Source organism: Crassostrea angulata, chromosome 2 (genome assembly GCF_025612915.1).
Source record: "Crassostrea angulata isolate pt1a10 chromosome 2, ASM2561291v2, whole genome shotgun sequence".
Taxonomy (NCBI): Eukaryota; Metazoa; Mollusca; class Bivalvia; order Ostreida; family Ostreidae; genus Magallana; species Magallana angulata.
Window position 1 is genome coordinate 45,487,644 of NC_069112.1, and position 20,581 is coordinate 45,508,224.

Sequence of the window (20,581 nt, forward strand, 5' to 3'; positions counted from 1 at the left end):
CGCAATTTGTGCTAGTCAACTCGTACGGTTATGTCTGGGCTCCTTATTTAAACACAATTGCACCGTGCCTTTTCAGATATCACAAGGAAACCGTAGTTGTTGTGCATGTAGAACAAGCACAGTACGTACTTACAAAAAACCTAGGTCCTTTCCTATTCGTTTTCTATTCGTAAGATGCACTTGCGTGCTTCGCTAGATTTACATTAAAGGCCATCCATAGACCACCCATAAAAGCACATATGACCAGTTGTGACTATGGCTTCAGATATGTCTTAAGGGCCAGAAAATAGAAACAAAACCCACTTTCTATTTTTCAAAATAGAGACTTTTGTTATACTTACCCCACTGTACGCTGTCTGTTCTATAATATAGAGTAATGTGATTAATGCCAAGGATTAACCCGAGGTCAACACGCAAAAAAGCCTCAGATCGATCACTTGAAGATATAGTGCATTGCCCTCCGAAGTAAGACAGGTTTGTTTTCAGTCCATCAACCGCCTTGGAAGCGTTTACGTAGTCTCCAAAGGTCGGATGTTCGTAGGGATGTAGCTGCCAAGCATTTTTGTGTAAAGCAATGTTTTCTAAAATCCGTGCAGAAATATATTAAATGTCTTTAAAGAAAACTAGCAATGCAATAACGCGTATCACATTTAATTGTCTTCGACAATGTACATGTAAACTATAGGTATTCATGCTTTGCCTTATTAACAATTCGACTCTTGATGTTAGAATATAGTGACAATTTATAAAGGTTAGAAACCTGTGTACTGACCCTGTCTTTCTTTGTTTATGAAATAAGTTTCGCGACATTTATATTGCTATATAAAATTCACCATAATTGTTTAAAAAAATCATTGAACTTTCTCATTATATGATTAAAAAAAACAAAAAAGAGATTTCAAATTTAAAATAGTTTGTCTCCCTAATCTTCCTTTAAACCTGCTTAAGGGACAAAAATATAGATGACCCAATAGTTGTGTAACACTTACATGTATTCAGTAAACAAGTTCAGATATTATGGCTTAGATTTGGCATAACATTTTTTAAGCAGCAATTATTTTTTTCTTGTGTTAATACCCTCTTGCATTGGAATTCCGTTGAAGTTCACATGAAACAAAACATACCGTAGGCAAATGCGCTCCATGGTAGGGTGAATAGAAATAATGTTTCTAACATGATATTTTTTTATCGGTTCCCTTGCACGATGATTGCAGATCAGAAATATAAATGAAGAAAGAATATTACATAGTCATGCATGGTTTAAATAAACAATCCTTTTCAAACTCTGCAATATTATTGTAGTTAACGTTTTAAAATATATGGTTACATGGTTTCTTTAATAACACTGTTTTCATTTTTTGAAGGCTTATTTTGGCAACTTATAACATTTTTTCCCCGTAAGTTTGATAGGTTATTAAAATTTGCATTCGAAACAGCTCATTTTTAAACTCAAAACTACTTTTTTTTATTTACCAACTTTTCGTTTCCCACTTGAAATTGGAACGTTTCCCCCGCCTTAGAGACTGATTTTTTTATGAGCGATTGTATACATTTTATTCCCTTTTTATTTTATGGTATATAGATTATTTAGATTATTTATTGTATATAGATATTTAGAAGTGTGTACAAAATTACCGCATCCGAGTGAATCAGGGCTTACCGCACACTTGTATAAAATAGATTTTTTGTTTTTATCATGCAAAGGAATGAAAGTAAAATGCTAGGGCCATCAAATACGTATTGTGTATGTATTTCTGATATATGCACGTGTTCTCCGTCTTTCTATACAGAAAGTGAATAGGCAATGCATGGGGGGGTTATTAAATTTAAATTAGTCAAAAGAATTAAATAAACTCATACTTTACATGGATATACTGTTTTAGACTGTATGGGAGTACGATATTTTTTTTTTTTAAACATCATGTTTGTTTGACTACTTTGTGTCAGTTTAATCTATGATAAAAACATCCAGATGACTTACAGTACATTTAAGTTGTGGTATCATAACAACCCTTGTTATATCTGCTACTTGATAGAAATATTTAGTGACATAAAATGAATGGATAAGTTTCCTGACACAGGATTCAGTCAACTGAATGATAACTGAATGGTCTGGAAAGGTGACTATATGGCTCAGCTATGCCATTCAGTTACCTTTCGGTTACCGTTCAGTCACCTTTCAATTGACTGAATGGCAGAAATTCATCCTGTGTGACATAATGTCGTTTTACGTATTTTGCAACCAAGTGGGAAACGTGAATAAGAAGGGCCCACTTGTCTGTATTTGGAATGAATGTGTGTGATAATGATAACATATAACGTTTACGTTTATATCAAATTTAGTTAAGAATAAGTAACCATGGATATTAAAATTTTCACAGACCTACACGTACGATAAAACAGCGTGGAAAGAGGGCATTGATCAGTGGTTCGTATAGTCTGTCTGTCTCTCTCTCTCTCTCTCTCTCACGTTGAAATATTTTATCATTCATTTACTTGTTTACGATATGCTGGCTATCAATGCTATACATGCCATATAAGCTAAAAAAAAAGTCAGCTGTAAACGGACGTTTAACCCATTTCTGTTTTTGATTCTATAAGGCAATCAATATTGATTTTAAGTTTATGTTATTTAAAAAACCACGGTTATCTGGATAGTGAAGGTACGTAGTGACCCAATAATCTATAAAGGGCATGTACTATCAGCTGTAAACACGACTGGTATACAATGAGTCTAGAAAATAAATAACACGCATTCCTATTTTCAAATGGAAATATTATATGCACACTGTATTATTGGATACAGAAAATGCGATGTTTTAAAAGGAATAATGTTAATACATGTAATAAAATGAAATCTCGGGCGATATTCAGAAAGGAATACAATTATGATAATAATAAAATAAAAATTGCCTACCGGGTAAAATTCTACTCACCAGCTGCTCTCCTTTTGAGAATTGACATTTATACAGGAAGAAATATTTGGTCGCTTACTAGACCAGGAAGCGGATTTTCATTGGTGAAAAAGTAAGATGCACATAAACACACTTGAGTACTTTACTTTTCAACATTTTACTTTATCCTTTTATATTTCCTGCAACATAATGAGTCATATATATATTTTACAATTAAATCAACTTTTACCTGGTTTTCAGATGTCAAATATTATCATTTACGGGGGTATTCAACATATTTGTTTTCATACAAAACTGCGTCGAATTGAATTTACAACTGAAGGCATGTTTTACTTAGCTGAATTTGCCATTTTGCTTTTTAAATCACACTTTTTTTGTATGAAACTAAAACTGTTTTAAATATATGAAATTCTGTTCTTATTATGTTTTTTTATTCATCTGATCAAACGCAATTTCTGCTTATTAATGAGCATATTTATCAATTCAAGTTAATAAATGCATGAAATCAAATCTGCAGCAACTTAGAATTTTGACGGAAATATCCCCAATGCCTTCCTAAAAATGATTTCTTTATAATGTTTTTTAAAACTGTTAGCTGTTTGTAGCCCTTCTTGAAGTAGATTCCAAAGCAGTGGTGCGACCCTGTCGAATCGACGATCGCTGTAGCTTTTTGCTCGGACTCGCGGCACTATAAATTGCTTTGTTAACTCCAGACAAAGTGACCTTTGCAGGTTTGGATTCGCAAACTAGTTCAGCTAGATAGGTCGTGGCAAGGCTACGGAGCGCCTTGTTTACAAATATTTGTAGTGCACTCTTCACATAACAGGAAGCCAATATATTTACATCTACCAAGCATAATTTCCTCTATTTCTTACGGAAACTTATAGTTAATTCATAGCTCTATAGAAACAGCCAGACTGAAATCTACACGCCCTATTTATCGATTGGTCGAAATCTACAGCGGCCGAAAGTGACAGGACAGATATCGACACGCCCTGTTTATCGATTGGTCCAAACCTACAGCGACCTTAGTAAGATCCCGAACTGCACGAAATAATCATGACGATGGCAGACTCAAGTCTCACAGGAGACGATTTGGCAGTTTCTTTTACCTAACGTACTTTTGTACATTAACAGTAATTTAGTGGATTTTACTAACTTTTCATAATCAGTTTATTAGTTAGTTAAAGAAAGATGTTAATATAAACAATAAAATCCTTTCTTTGATAATGCATGCAGGTTATTAAGGTAGCGATCATTGCAGGAAAAAAATACATGACACGCTAACGCGGGTTATGTATTTTTCCTGCAATGTCGCTACCTTCATATCCCGAATGAATCACCAAAAGAAAACATTTTATTGTTTAAGTAAATCAAGTACGATGGGCTGAGTATTTTTGTTTGCAATTTGTATAAGTATATGCTATAAACAATGTATGTTCTATAAAAGCAAACTTCCATAGTCAAGTTTTTTGCATGCCGCTTCCGTTAGAAAGTGAAAGTGCAGAATGGGTTTTATTTTCCAAATCTGTGAGAAAAACGTCACTAAGACCGCGTTGCACTGCTTTTCAAAAGAAATAAATTGACAAAAAATGTTCCAAGATAGTAAGGACATTATTCGTGACACTAAAAGTGTACTACAGTCGTTTATGCAGAAAGCCATGGTCAAGTACATCAAAAGCTGCCGATAGATCAAACATAAGAAGTTTGCAACTATTATTTTCAAGCGCAACAGCAATGTCATGATGAACACGAACAATGACTATCTCGGTAGAATTGCATTTTCTGTATGTAGATTGAAGATAATTGTTAAGGTGGTTTTGTTTTAAAACTTTTGATATGAACAGTTTGAGACAGGTCGATAATTTCTTTTTAAATTTCTTTATCCAAACTAGTTTTTTCGGCAGATGTTTCACAACTGCTCAATTGAACTACACAGTGACACAGACTTCCTCGCAAGATGTGGGATCAAAATTTGTCAATGATATACCATCACAAGTTTTATCAAATGTCATGACATCTGTTTTATCCTCTCTGCTTTCACTGACCAGCATGTTTTGTATGTCAATTATTCTAATTACTGAAATATGATCCAGAGTCATTTACTTAATTTAAAGCAGATGTGCATTTAGGAAGAATTAGAACACTGGATTCCCCGAGAAATGAAATTACAATTTTGAAAAGTTCCCTTTGATGTTTACCGCAGTAAATTATTTTGGACAAAAATGAGTCATGGTTGTTTTCAAGAAGCAGGTTCGTGCCTTTCGATAATTCTCTTGTACATTGAATAACGCACTTTTAGCTTTGTGAGTCTCACGCTTTGCATGTCGTATGTCAAGGAAGTACCAATTTGTGCTTGGTCTTATCGTAATTTCTTTTCTAAATAGAGGCGCGTGTGTGCCGACAACATTGCGCATGATAGAATTATAGTTTTCCATGTGGTCTTCATGTGGGTTTTCATTTGATTTCAAGAAACATAGCAGCTTCTTTAGGTCGGAACTTAAATCCCCTGTAATAATTTTGCGAAGTTATCCGAAACTCAGTTGTTTCTTAGGCTTCTCTGGTTTTGGGATAAGATGCCCTTTTGATCTCCAGGCAAATTCCTTCTTAGATCGTATAATAAAGGATCCTTCACTACCGGCTTGGACAACAGGATTATGTTATACTTTCTTGTAAATAGCAAATCAAGTACATGACCTTTGTCGTGGGTCGTATCAACAACATGTTGTTTTAAACCAAACTCATCAAGAGAGTGTAGGAACTTCCGCATGTCCACATTGTTTAGATGTTCAACGTGGATGTTGAAATCGCCTGTGATGAGAAATTCTTCGGATGTTACAACTAATTTTGCTAGATGTTGAGACATCTCCTCAGTGAACCTGGACACACTTAATGAGGGGGTCTATACTGTAAAACGAGAAAATATGGCGCAGTACAAATTTTAGCGCCTTTTGCGCAACTGTCTCTAAGCGCTAAAATTAATAGTGCGCCAACGATTTTCCATATGTATTAAGTTTCTTCAAGTTGCAAAACAATAACGTCAGTCCATCTTTAAGGCTATATAGAAGTGTTCATTTAAATATCAGATGCTGTCGGTTCTGTTTGTTTAAACAATTACACAAGTAAACGGTATGGGTTATCGGGTATAAGTGCCTAAACATGGATTACTAAATTTAGTTTTAATTGCTTTTTAATATTTCTCATTAGCACCTTGAAAATTGGGCTTCTCCCCATGCCCAAATTTGAACTAAATTTAGAGCGTGATCATTAATCAAACAACAACATTTTTGTATTCTTTTTTAAAGAAAAGATGCATGCGCTAAAATAAAATTGCGCTAATGTACTGGCACTTGCGTTTGCGCTAAAATACGTATGCGCCAAATTTTCTCGTTTTACAGTATGCGACAGATATTCTGAATTTATGATTCTGTGAGTACACGACACATGCGATGTGCTCAAATTGAAAATTCTTACATTATTGCTTTTCCACAACTATTCACAGATTTATTCTACCTATGACAGCTACCACTCCTCCTTTATGATCATATGATTCACATTATATGCCCTTTTTTTAGGATTTCATATGAAACAAAGCAAATGATCCACATATAATTCACATTTGTGGATCATATGTGGCGAAGTTGCCTGTGTATACTCTTTGTCTTGTAAATTGTCTAAACCATGACCAAGTAAATTAATTCAAAACTGACATTGCTTATGATGGAAATTTTGCTGAATCAGATATACATGAAACAACAAAAGAAGTAAACAGGTTTTGATATTTAACCACTTTAATCGCGAGAACCCAATACAATTGTGTTTTTCTATATATCATTATAAGAAACCATACCTAATGAACATACATGACCATTTTTGTACAATTACATATATGTGCAAAGTTAGATAAATATTGTATAAGTCATGAAAACATATCGCAGTTTGAAGTTTTGTAGAATATTTCTTTCAAATTTAAATTGATCAACGAGTGTGCCTTTTAAGGGGCATGGTCACGATTTTGGTCAAAAATTGTTTTTTTCGATTTTTATGTTTACAATGCTTCAGTAAGACATTTTAATAGGCAACCAAGATTTTATTGGAATTTGTTGAGTTATAAGCAAGTTACACTGCTTACAATTCTTCGCTATGTAAACAAAGCTTTTGTTTACATTTTGAATGTTGAAGTGGAAATTCCACTTTTAAACCTCAAATGAATGTGTTAATCGTTAGTAACTGTTTATCTTTGCTTAAAATAAGTAAAAAGATAGACAAATCAGCTCGAAAAAGATTTTTTACTGGTATATTGAACCTATGTAAACAAAACCAGGGCACGAGCCTTGTTCACATGAAGAAATGTGAGCCCTGTATCTTGCTTAAAACTCATCGACTTCACTCAAATTTCATTTGATTATTAGAAATGCCTTTCTAAAAGCATTGTAAAAAATACAAACAGAAAAATAAAATTTGACAAAAATCGTGACCATACCATTTTAAATTTATGCTAGCTTTTTGTAAGAAAATACATAATATACAAAGAGGTATAATAGTCATGTTGGTCACTTTCTTATTATAGCTTCAAAACACGCAAAGTATAGAGGAACATAAACATAGTTCATTTAAACCAAATTAAAAAAAAATACCTGCGGTGCATATGAACAAGGCCATGAATAAAATAAAAAAAAGAAATAAAAATACAGGGAAAAAGTACAGGAGATATTGTAATGGACATCGTATTCACATGACCAAAATTACTTAAAGGGTTTCATATAATGTTTCATCGGAATTATTGTACTGTGATTCCGTAGGTTCAATGTAGTAGTCTGACTTTTGTAGGGAAGGCTCTCCTTCTTGATTATTTGAGCCTTGAGTGTTTTCATTCAAAGCAGATTCGTAGCTTGGATTGGTTACGTGGTTTTCTGAAAAAAAAGGAATAAGATGATCTTAAGCACAGCATAAATTTCTGCCATTTATTCAAAAGAGTTCCAACTGTGTGGTCTGAAAGGGAGATTTAATTACAGAGCCAGGGCATTATGTCCCTTTTTAAATACCTTTTAAGCACGTACAATATTCGCAATGATATCTTTTACAAGAAAAACGATGGGATAAGATAAGTGCTCAATAAAACAGTATACATGCACTATACTATGAGATTGATACACTCAATGAAAAGATTCACAAATTTTATGAATAATCTTCACGTTTTACATGAAGATGGGAGAATTTGATAAAGAGCATGTAGGAATCAACTTGAAGATACACGCATATTTCATTTTATTTACATATGCCGAGTCTTACTAAATTTCAATCTTAGTTGTCTCATTTATAGAATATACAAAAATGACAAGTTGAAATTTATTGACCAAAAAATCAGCTTAAATTCATGATTTATGGTTAACATTGTTATCATTTCCGAACACCCCAGCCAATCGCCGTGAACATCTCAGGCCCACATCAAATCACCCGTAAATAAAGCGGTATATTAAAATACAACTCTTGTTTTAAGTAAATATAGAATCTATCATAGATACACTGTACTTCTGTTTGTGTAAACATGTATGAAATAACGAATTGTTATACAATCCACGTACGATTTAATATCTTCGACCTACAGGTAATATGGTACTTAGTGAAGAACTTTGATTACATTATATTAATGAATGAACTGAAATATGTAGTAAGGTTTTCCCAATTACCTTTTTAGCTTTTTAGCTTTTTATTTATTTTTATCTGTGAATTATTTTCGTCATTTTTCCCCAGGCGTATATATTATTTCATAATAAATGTTTTGTCATTGTGTAGATAAGGTCAAGGGGGTTTCCTAAATTACATTCAATTCAAGTATGCATTATAGCATAATAAATCATTGATAATGCACATCATGGCATAAGAACTTCATAACATATCATTGAAGTCTTATAGCATATAATTTGGTATGATCATCTAAACATATTAATTTCGACATTCTACTCTGGAAAATATATTTTTTTCTGAACAACAGACATTGCCTAACTAATTCATCTCCATTGACCAAATATAAACATTAATTTATTAATTTTCTTTAAAAATTCGAATTGCTTATTCTAATAATTAAGGACTGTTAAGCAAATAAAAGATAATAACATATATTTTGAAGCGTATTTTATTTATTTACAATTATATTTAATATACTGTAAACTGAGATTCAGCAGCATTTTATAACATTTTTTTTTTTACAAACATGAAATTGCAAAATCAATTGTAAATAATGGTGTTTTATTACCTGATTTTTGCAATACCAAGTTTGAAGAATGATCTTTCTTGACATAATGCCTATTGAATTATAAATGAAATAAAATGCTAATTTAAACTTTAAAAAATGAATTACTGTTGAACTTCAATATCTCAAACACTGGTATTACACTGGATATGTATGTCAAATGGATTTGTAAGTCCAAATCACTTTCTTAAGTATTTTACTCTCGATATCTAAAATACTCGGATATCTTTAAGTTAGAGATTACGAAGTTTGACTGTAGTTCATTACAAATGTTTAAAACGGCATTCATGTCCATGATTAAACAATGTTTAAAATTGAGTTGAATTACTTCAAAATAATTTACCTGAAAATCAAAAATATAATTTTTTTGATTGAATGCTATTAGTATCTGTTTTTGTCTAGGATACTTAACACTTTATTATATTTGGATTGAATTAATACAGCATGCAAAAAATGGTGTCGAAATTTAATGAAAAATCAATTCATTTCTTGGATTCATACAGGTTTACACAGTTTATGCATTTCAAGTTATTCAATAACAATACCTTTTGTGTGATATAACGAGGGCAACTATATGTATCACAGCTGATAAGACTCCTAATACTCCACCAATTAAAACATACATCGTTGCATTTTCGCAGTCCACATTTTCCAATTTGTTGCCGATTTCCTGCAACGACCATTTAGTAAGAAATATCTCATATATATTTAACGTTATCCAAACATGCATATTAACTATTCATACGAAAAGGAAAAAATGTACAATGGAATTGGTTGAAACTTATTTTTAGAGTATAAAAGTTTATTTGATGAGTAGAAGAAAATTTATGGCACGCCAAATTCACAAAAATGAGCTAAACATAGTTTCACATTTGATACATTAGGTTTATTAACTGATAACTATGGTTTACGAACCGCAAACTATAGTTAGCGACTCGTAAATTATAGTTTTCATCTGTAAAACTATATTAAACGGTTGTATACTATGTTTAACGAATGATAATTCTAAGTTTATCTTTCTGAAAATTACGTTAACAATTTAATTTCCTGATTAAGATACATTCACATCTGTAAACTATAATTTACATTCGTTAAATATAGTTTAAAGTTGTTAATAATAGTTTCACAATCGTGAAACTATATTTATCTGATAGCTTATGATAATATCACTGTCTGATTATGTTTTGTAATCGTAAATGGTGATTTTCGGTGTTGATCTACACTTCTAAAGCATAGACTATTTCGTAAACTATGGTTCACAAATGTGAAATATAGATTTAGGCGTTAAATAAAGTTTCACAGATAATTAACTAAATTTATCAACTTTTAACTATCGTTTACGGTCGCTAAACTATAGTTAATTATCGTTTATTGTTTATTTTATTTTACGGTTCGTAAACTATAATTAGCGATTCGTTAACTATAAATAATGATCCGTTTACTATAGTTTTGATATGCAAAACCATATTTTCGGTCATAAACTATAGTTTACGAAAGATAATTTACGTTTATCTGTCTACAAATGACGTTAACGTTTACAATAAATTTTGCTGATAAACATAGATTCACATCATTTATATCTGTAAACTATAATTTGCCTTCGCTAACTGTGGATATGAGTTGTAAATCATAGATTCACACTCTTGAAACTATATTTATCAGACAAACTATGTTTTGCAATCACAAAAGGTTAATTTAAATGTTAATTATAGTTTGATGTCTCTGAAATGTAGATGATTGCGTTAACAATTGTTTACAGATGTGAACATGGATATGCGATTTAAGTTATAGTTTTCTGTCCGTAAACTAAAGTTTACAACCGTTAAACCTAGTTTTTTGACTTTGAAACATTGATAAACCCATTTTTGTGAATTTTGCGTGTCATAGAAATTACGTTACCAAAGCTGGATACACTTGATAAGTAACTTAAATTTACAACCATTTTAAGATATAAACACTGAATCGAGACAAAAATTATCCTAATTTTCAGCAAAGTATAACTACATTGTATGTTACTGATAACTAGCAATAGAAATAAAGAATGAGTTGTGTGTATTAGTAAATTTTGTTATTTGTTGCTAAAGAATTAACAAAAAAAAATGTAATTTAAAAGCGCATTGTTAAGAACTTCACAGTTAAGTTTTGCAAAGATAAACCTGTAAACAGTATTTCCTTTCAGAGTAGCATCTTTGGTTTGGACACGAACCGTTGCATGTTAAGTCACAATGGGGTCCGCAGTACAAATCTTGGCATGCTAAAAAAACACTGCTGATAAAGATTTAAATATCTATGATTGACATCTATATTGAAAGACATGTACAATTAAAACAATTATCGGCTTCGCCTCCTGAAATAGTTGATGTCTTGAGGGACAATCAACTTGCTATCGCCCTCAAAGCACGAAAATAGGTTTATGATAGACTGTAGAGAAAAATATTCGGTGAGGATTTAATTTCCTTTTTTCGTTGGTAATTTAAATCAAGAAAATTAAATTCATGACGAACAGTTTACCATTGTATTAATAAATACTGATATCCCATAGATTTTAGGAATTACAATATGTAGAAAAAAATGCCAATGAATTGGGTTCCAGAAAATGTGCACAGAAATAGACACATTGTGGAGATGTGTATTAAACCATAAAAGATACGGTTTTAATTATTTACGGCAATTCCGGCTCCTTTGAACTCAGACCTTTTGCCATTTCTTTGGTTTTTAATGAATAGTTTGTAAGCCCAACTCCTGTTGAACAGCTGCACAGAAATTTCCAAACATTTGACAAGGTATTTAAAAATGTATATTGTAAAACATTTGTTAATGTTCATATTGCCTATATATATTGGTTCCATTATATTTCACGAATTTTAACATTTCTGAATTAAAAATACTTCAGTTGTTAAAGATAGAAGTTTCGATAGCACATGTGTGTACATGTAATGATATTTTAGGAATATTGTTTCTTGAGTAATGTATTTTGCATATTCATTGCATACTTTTCTTTGCAAAACATGGTGCGTAAGTACGATCATTTATCCATTTTGAGAAAGCCATGCAAATTATGGACCGTGGCTTGAGACGATGAAGGATACATATATCAAGCCATTCGCAACATATACGGCATTGTCAAGAAATGGGAAGATACCTATTCCTGTGCTATACTATGATATTTCAATCCTATGATATGGTGCATATTGAACTGACTGTAATATGTTTTACAGTGCCACCGTTGTGGGGTGCGTAGCAAGAAACAATTATTTTACATACCTTGCATCATTGTCAACTAAGTGATATTTTGATAATTACATGTATCAACTAACATCAAAGAATGAGAGAGAGAATTAATTATAAATATATTTCTTAGTTAAAAACACATTTTGACAAAATACATATACATGTACCTGCTGTTCCCTATAACCGTTATTTACTAAAAAAGAAACTGCATTTGTCTAAAAATTGTATTTCGTTTTAATTTGATAAAAAAAACAAAACAAACAAACAATAATGTTATTTCTCTTTTGTACAAGTTTATGGGTCTTTTTTCCCTGGTTGTTTATTTGTTCATTTTTTAATTCGAAATACATACGTTGTATCCGCGCCCCTGTTCCTGTTTGTATGTGTGTAACTTCCCATTTTCCAATTTAATGGTTTAACAATATGCAAAAATACATATAATCTTTTTAACTGTAAATTATTAGGGTTTTCCGTTTTCAACGGAAAACCCTTCTGTTATTCTACGGTTTCTTTCTTTATTATTAGGGTTTTCCGTTTTTCAACGGAAAACCCTTCTGTTATTCTACTGTTTCTTATTATTAGGGTTTTCCGTTTTTCAACGGAAAACCCTTCTGTTATTCTACTGTTTCTTATTATTATTTTTTTTTTTCCCGCAAATTTTGTGCACGAGATTTCTCGAAAATTTGTTGTCTGATTGCTATGAAACTTTCAGGGTACGTAGATGATATTAATATCTCTAGACGTTTTTTTCAAAATTTTAAAATTCACTTCCGGTTATGAGTTATTGCCCTTTAATTGAAAATTGGGGGGTCTTTTGTCCAGAGTTGATCTCGGGAACTACAGATGATAGATGCATGAAATTTGGCGAAATTGTCGGTTACATTTTATAGTTTTGCTGGCATGAAAATTTTGGTAATTTCTTTGTTAGTTTTTGAGCTATTTGTCGCCAAAGTTTAATATTTTTTGGGGGCTGAAATTTTGTTGCTTTTTGTGTAATAACCTTTAAACTAAAAATATTTTGTTAATACATATAGAACAAAAGTTGTTTAGAATAACGAGAGCTTTCATTTAAAATTAAGAAAAAAGGGCTGGCCCCTATAATTAGGGGTCAGCAGCTCATGCACGTATTTTTCTGATAGCAAAAATCGTTATCATTTTATGAAAAAAAATGAATTCAGTTATTGTTAATATATTAAATAATGTCATTTGGTATCAAATTAAACAAGTTCTGTGCTATATTTTTTTTCAAATTTCATAAAACAAATATGTGAGAATCGTACATGAACGAGTTAATATGTCTACATAGCCACACAAGCGAACAAACGCCACTTTAAGGCCCAGGCATTTACTGCATTACGTTGTGTTGCGTCTTAGATAAATTGTTGTGATTCAATTTCATTTTTTTCATCTGTATCATTTATGAATTCAATGAACACACATTATCTAAACGTTCTATGTGCAACTATTTGTCGGGGCGCCCCTGTTTGTAACCCCCGCGCGCGCACCGAATGTAAACAGTAATGAACGGCATTGTAGAAAAGAGAGAGCCGTAATGCAGAAGAGAAGTTGTGTATTCTTTCGGTGTACACATGCATTTTCAATTTACTGTGAAACATATGAACATGCACAGGGAACAATACTACATATTTGTTTAAGGAGGATATTTTTCTCGTGTGAATCGTTTACGAGGAAATTCTGACAGCCACACTTCTGTCGACGATCAGCCGTTGATAAGCTACGAGTGATAAAGGAGAAAAGATGGACATTAAAGTGTGTGATTTATGTGGATGTTACTGGAGAAGGTGAGGCTTTTACTACTTTTAAAGTTTCTTGTTAACTGGTTAAAATTTAGTATATAGTATAGATGTACATGTAAGTACGTGCACACTGTTAAATGTTTTTGTTATGGTGTGGGTGTTTGTTTACTTACGTGTAATTTTTACATGTTTCATGGATGTTTAGACTCGCTCGAGGTTTATGGGGGACTGGAAAGGGTAACTGAATTTATTTATTTAAAAAAATAACGGATTGTGAATTTTCAACTCAAAATTCAAAGCAGGGTCTAATTAGAAACATATCATATATTCTTGTACAGAAGACTCCAAATGTAGTCATGAATACCCTGTAGACATAACTTCAAGTAAATAAAATTGTATACTTCAGACTTATGAGTTAAAACATGACTTTAATATCTTTAAGATGCCGATCATTGTATCATTAGAGAGGTTTAGCAGACCAACGGGTACCCGGTACATGTACTTGTACATGTAGTTTACAAGTTAGAACTATGCGTACCATTCTACCAGTTCACATAATTTTTCTTGTTTAGCAGTTATGATGTGTACTTAAATTGTCCTTGTTAATGTTTTAAATGTAATTTTTTATTCTCTTTTTTTAATCTGACTACTGGCAGTACTGGCGTGCGAGCAGTTCTCGCCGAGGACCATTTCTAGCTGGTGCACTGTTACATCATATTTTCGTATGTAATTTCATGTGCTGATAAAATGACATAACAATGCACTGGTGAGAAATGGTACTCAGTGAGAACTGATCGCACGCCAATATTGATTAATTACAGACAAAAACTGAAGGTTGCGAGTGTTAATTTTTATTGAACAACATTGTTTAAAATAATTCTTTATATATGTGACGATCAGACCGGTTTGAATACCAGTGCCAGATAGCTCAGTTGGTAGAGCACCTGACTAGAGATTCAGGGGGCCCAGGTTCAAATCCCGGTTTGGTCCTTCATTATTTCTCCCATCCTGTTACAATATTGGTGTTGTGACCAACCCCTGGAACTAACAGGTTAACTCCTGCCAGGGGTGATCGTCAAGGGTGAAGATCATTTAAGGGGGGAGGAATGTGACGGTCAGACTGGTTTGAATACCGGTGCCAGATACATGTAGCTCAGTTGGTAGAGCACTTGACTAGAGATTCAGAGGGCCAGGTTCAAATCCCAGTTTGTTCCGTCGTTATTTCTCCCATCTTTTATATATACATGTATATCAGATATATGACAGATGATTAAGGGTCATCACATGTTTTGCAAGATACAATAAGTGTTAAAAACCTTTACTTTACAACACAATACATTTAAGTGAATATTTATGTTTCTTGTTATTATTTGGTGTGGTTTTCTTGACAGTGTCGCATAAACAATTTACCCGCTCCTAAAACACAAACTTTCTTTTTGTGGATTCAGCTTACCGCTGATTGGTTGCTGTTGCAGCAGGCAAATAAGATATGCACGCACAAAACACAATGAACTTATCAGAGAATGAGTTGAGTTTATTTCAACTGTTGGAATTTGGGTATTTTTTTAAAAAATGTATACTTGTGACAAAACATATATGTGGTACATACAGCTGTAGCTTTATGAAGAAAATTTTGGTTAGACCATATATACCTATCATGCAAGTAAATGATATTTACAAAAAACTTGCAATTTATGGCGCACGAAATATACGCTAGTTTTATAAAGATTGACATACATGTAATGTACCACATTCTGTGAAAAATAATCTATTAAAAATTCTTCATTAAGTTTACTCATACATGTTTTATGCTTATTACACATAGTATTGTTTTTAAAACATGTAATTTATAAGAAAATAAACAAAAACCCTCGCTAAATTTATTTGCAAAAAAAACAACACAGTAGAATTGATAAAAAATGGTATACCAGAAGCTAATACCAGTACATGTACTTTGACGCTGTTTGGTGGGTAATATTCGTTTGTAATTTACGAATTGAAACATTGACTGTTGCACTATAAGTACGGTAATAAACTCTCTCTCTCTCTCAAACTCTCTCAATTTGATAAGTGTTTATACCTATGAAATTTTTTTAATATTATATTATGACTTGATATGCAAATTTTTGATCTTGTACTGCCTAAATGTTATGTCATGTATTGGGATATGTCATACTTATTACACTGCATGGTCAGTGTATTTTTTCCAGAAATACTATGCATATGTTAATGTAAACACAGCTATTACTAGTACATGTATGTAAACACAGCTAATTATTTTTTTTTTTATTTCAGCTCAAAACAGACTCTTGTTACCACATGGCTTTTACCGGTACCTGTTGATTCTTGTGGGTCAGCTCCTGAGATTAACCTGTCACCTCTATCCACATGCATATTCCTTGTGTTCTACAGACTATTTACCGGTAATTCAAATCAAATCCGATAATGCATGAACAATAATGGAACTTGAAGAAAGCATCATGCCATGTTGTGGTTTGTGTTTGATAAGAAATTATGAAAACAAAATTAAGGCTGTTTAAAGAAATTCATAATTGCTGTGAAAATTTGTTTTTCAATAAAAGTATGCAATTATGTTTCCTTTATTTTTTATTTCATAAAGATATTTAGATGTGTTTACATAATTAAAAAATCCCCCCCCCCCTATTTAATTGTCTGCATTAAGATTACATGTAGGATATGTAAATGTACATTTGACTTTGAAATAACATCTGCTATGATAATTACTTTTGAAATGAACAAGAAACAACCTATTTCTTCCTTTCTAAGGTATATATGCATAAAAAAAAGGAGAAAAACATGTCAAATTTGAACATTTTTCATTGAAATCAACTCTGTCTCCAGCTACCTGGGTGTGTTTGAATTTAATTCTAATTTAAGGCAGATGTCTAACTTGTAGGTTGTAACTTACTGTTTTAGCATGGTTAGAAGGAGACTAGAAATCAGAATAGATTAGATATTCACTAAATATGATTGTTAGCTTACTTTTTTCATGAAAACAAGAAATCACAAGCAGGACAGCTGTCTATTTGTTAATTAAAATGGTACAAATCATACAATAAACAAATAAAGATCAAATTTTAGAATCATTGATGATTGTTTTCAAATATGTGTGAGAAATGACTCAAGGAAATTGCCACACGTTTCATAAAATTAGGTAAAACATTTTTAACCATGACTTTTTATGAAAATCAAAAGATGGGGGGGGGGGGGTATACATGTAAGGGTATTTCTAAGTGATGTGAAGCTTTTATCATGATTATATCATGTAGGCATATGTTGTATTGAATAAGGTTTCTTTTTAAAGGTGGTTGAACAAAAGTTGACCTCTAAAAGGTCAGGTAAAGATGTTTTACTATGGAGAACCCTGTTAATCTGTGTTTACTTAAGGAAATTGGAAATGGTGGGTTCACTTAAATGGCCATATTTTTATTAAACCTCAATGGAATTGGCAATATGTGGTATTCTTTTTCTCAGAATTGCATTAGCTTTCTTATTCTAAGACAAACCGCCTTTTCATAACAATGTTAGTTTACTAAGTTAAAGGTACAAGGAACAGTTTCGGATAAAGTACCGTCAATATTTTTGTAAAATTGAGAGTGACTGTACTTGAAGGTTTATCATTGTTGCGTAGATTCATGAAATGAATTTTAATGATTATCAATAGTTAGAGGGATGTCTCTTGTTGGAATTGGTAAGCAATATTAAGGCCCCTAATTTTAAGTACATGAGAAGCAGAAATAAAATGTGAAACTTGCGGCTATGACAGATATGTTGACTTTACAGTGCAATTGAAGGTTACAAAAGGGAGGTTATATAACATGAAATGTAGGTGGATGGGATATGATATGCCTATTTAGTATTTACTGGGTATGAGGACAATAGCAAGTTTATTGTCCCCCAAGACAGCAACTATTTAACGAGGCAAAGCCAAGGGAAATAGTTGCTGTGGAGTGGGACAATAAACTTGCTATTGTCCGAATAGACAGTTAATTGGTAAGAAAACTTTATTTGCCAGCGATGCAGAATTTCTTGATGATAAACAAATTAGAGTTAAATCAAACTTTGTATTTAATGCGGCGATCTTATTAGGTCAGAGGTGTTCCGAGTTTAAGGTGATATGGGACACTTCCATGTTGTGACGTATTGTTTATCGAAATAAACAATAAAATAAAGTGTAATTATATAAGTACATGTAGTTTCTTTTCAAACATGGTCACCTAACTCCTTAGCACAGTGGGTTAGAGGGTTTACTAGGAACCTGTAAGTCATGAGTTCGAATCCAGCTGGGGTTTTTACAATTTTTACCTTTTCAAATATTTCTAAAAGCTATTTTTTGATTAAATGTTGTAAAATTTGAAAATTCTAAACCGGTGAAAATTTTTCAATTATACAGTACTTTAATCCACATTAATATCGACAGATGTCCCATACCACCTTAAAAAGGAGGGAAATCAAATTCTGCTGAAGAATAGTTTTGATGACTATTCACCATGGGCAGATAGCATGGATACTATTTTAAATTAGATAAAAAGGCATGTTTATGCGGGCGCCTTCTAGTGATCAATTTGTCCGTCTGTCCATCCGAGATGGCTTGACAGGAGCATAGCTTCTCTCCCCTTGGCCCAATCTGGCTCATACCTCATCCACAGGGTTCCTTTGGTTGAAGGATGTGCAGTGACCTTGAACCATGTTTTTAGGTATAAGGTTAAGGTCATAGCAGAATTATATATATAAAATCCTTGTCTGGGGCATATCTTTTTTCCCTTTGGTCCAATCTGGCTTATACTCACAGGGTGTCTCTATGGTTAAACGATGTGCAGTGACCTTGCATGAAATTTCTAGGTAACTGGTGAAGATCATATCAGATCATGCAAAAATCCTTTTTTGAGAGCATGTATAATTTCTACTAACCCCTATTTGGCTCAGACTTCACATAAGCAGAGCTTTTGAGTAAAGGGTGAAAAAGTGTGTAGTGACCTTGAACCTATTTTCAGTGAAAAGAAACTGTGGTCATAGCAGAATTATATTCTTAAAAATCCTTGTCCGGAGTATATCTTCTCTCCCTTTGCTCCATTTAGCCTCATACTTCACCCACATGATGCCTTTGATCAAAATATATGCAATGACCTCGAATGATATTTGTAGATGAAGAGTCAAAATCATATCAGATCAAACAAAAATCCATATTTTAAGAGCATAGTTATACTCTCCTTTTAGCCCCTATTTGGCTAATATTTTACCTTTACAGAGTTAAGTGGTTAATGGCGTGCAGTGACCTTGAACCAAGTATGTCAATGTGATGTTATAGCAGATCTTTTTAAAATTAGTTTTAGACAGTAGATTATTTTCCAATTAAGCTTAATCTTGGTCAGATTGAACAAAAATGCATGTATGTTAGGGGGAATGAAATTGAATTAAAAGTTCTATGCCAGCTGGAAAAATTTCAAGTTATAGGTCAAGGTCAAAGCAGAATTCTCTGAAATAACATAAGCGGGGCCCTTTGAAATGTTCACCATTTCAATGTTGTCTGGTTCATAGTAATTTTACATAGAAAATATTCACAGAGGTACAGTAAAGTAAACTTTACATCGATAAGTTTCTGACAATTAATGACGCAACGAGCACACAGTACGAAAGGTCAACCCTTTGAAAAGCAGTGAAGAGGAAAATTTGCTCAGAATTATGTTTTAAACAAAATTGATTTTTTACGTAAATTTTAATTTTGCATTCTGGGTTAAGAAAAAAGATGTAAAGTAAACTTGTACCTAAAATGAAGTCAAATGTGTTAAGTCGTACTTAAACACATTGTTTTTTTTGTTAAGTCGTTCTTGAAATGGTTAAGGGTTTTTGGTTAAGTCGTACTTAAAAACATTCGGATTATGTTAAGTTGTACCAAGAATCATTCGTTTTTTTCTATCTTTTTGTACTTAGGTTTCTTTGTTACTAGATTAAGAACTCTGCTTCTTAGACGTACTTCTAGCGTTGCTTTCGACATTAGCGGAAAACCCACTCGTTGCTTTGCAACGAGCTTTGCTCTAGTTATTTTTTTTTTTATCCGCAAATTTTGTGTAGGCCATTTCTCGTACATTTGTTGTCTGATTGTTATGAAACTTTCAGGGTATGTAGACAATGTAAAGGTCTAGGGACTTTTTTTCAAATTTTTAAAATTCACTTCCGGTTATGAGTTATTGCCCTTTAATTGAAAATTGGGGGGTCTTTTGTCCAGAGTTGATCTCGGGAACTACAGATGATAGATGCATGAAATTTGGCGAAATTGTCGGTAACATTTTATAGTTTTGCTGGCATGAAAAGTTTGGTAATTTCTTTGTTAGTTTTTGAGCTATTTGTCGCCAAAGTTTAAGATTTTTTCGGGGCTGAAATTTTGTTGCTTTTTGTATTATAAC

The 20,581-nt window shown here is 32.4% G+C and overlaps 1 protein-coding gene and 1 long non-coding RNA gene across 2 annotated transcripts in view; one reads left to right on the forward strand and one right to left on the reverse strand.

Moving 5' to 3' along the window:
- The window catches only part of LOC128174401 (receptor-type tyrosine-protein phosphatase kappa-like), a 39,008-nt gene extending 37,789 nt beyond the window's left edge, over nt 1-1,219 (reverse strand). Inside the window, exons 1-2 of the mRNA XM_052839964.1 lie at nt 1,125-1,219; nt 342-581 (exon numbers count right to left, since the gene is read on the reverse strand). Of these exons, the coding sequence (XP_052695924.1) occupies nt 342-581; nt 1,125-1,176 (292 nt within the window). The 5' untranslated portion in view covers nt 1,177-1,219. The remainder of the gene's footprint in view (nt 1-341; nt 582-1,124) is intronic.
- Nucleotides 1,220-13,814: 12,595 nt separating this feature from the next.
- Nucleotides 13,815-16,749, forward strand: LOC128171070 (uncharacterized). The gene is made up of 2 exons (XR_008242002.1): nt 13,815-14,201; nt 16,452-16,749. It is a non-coding gene; the product is annotated as an uncharacterized LOC128171070 (long non-coding RNA).
- Nucleotides 16,750-20,581: the final 3,832 nt, after the last annotated feature.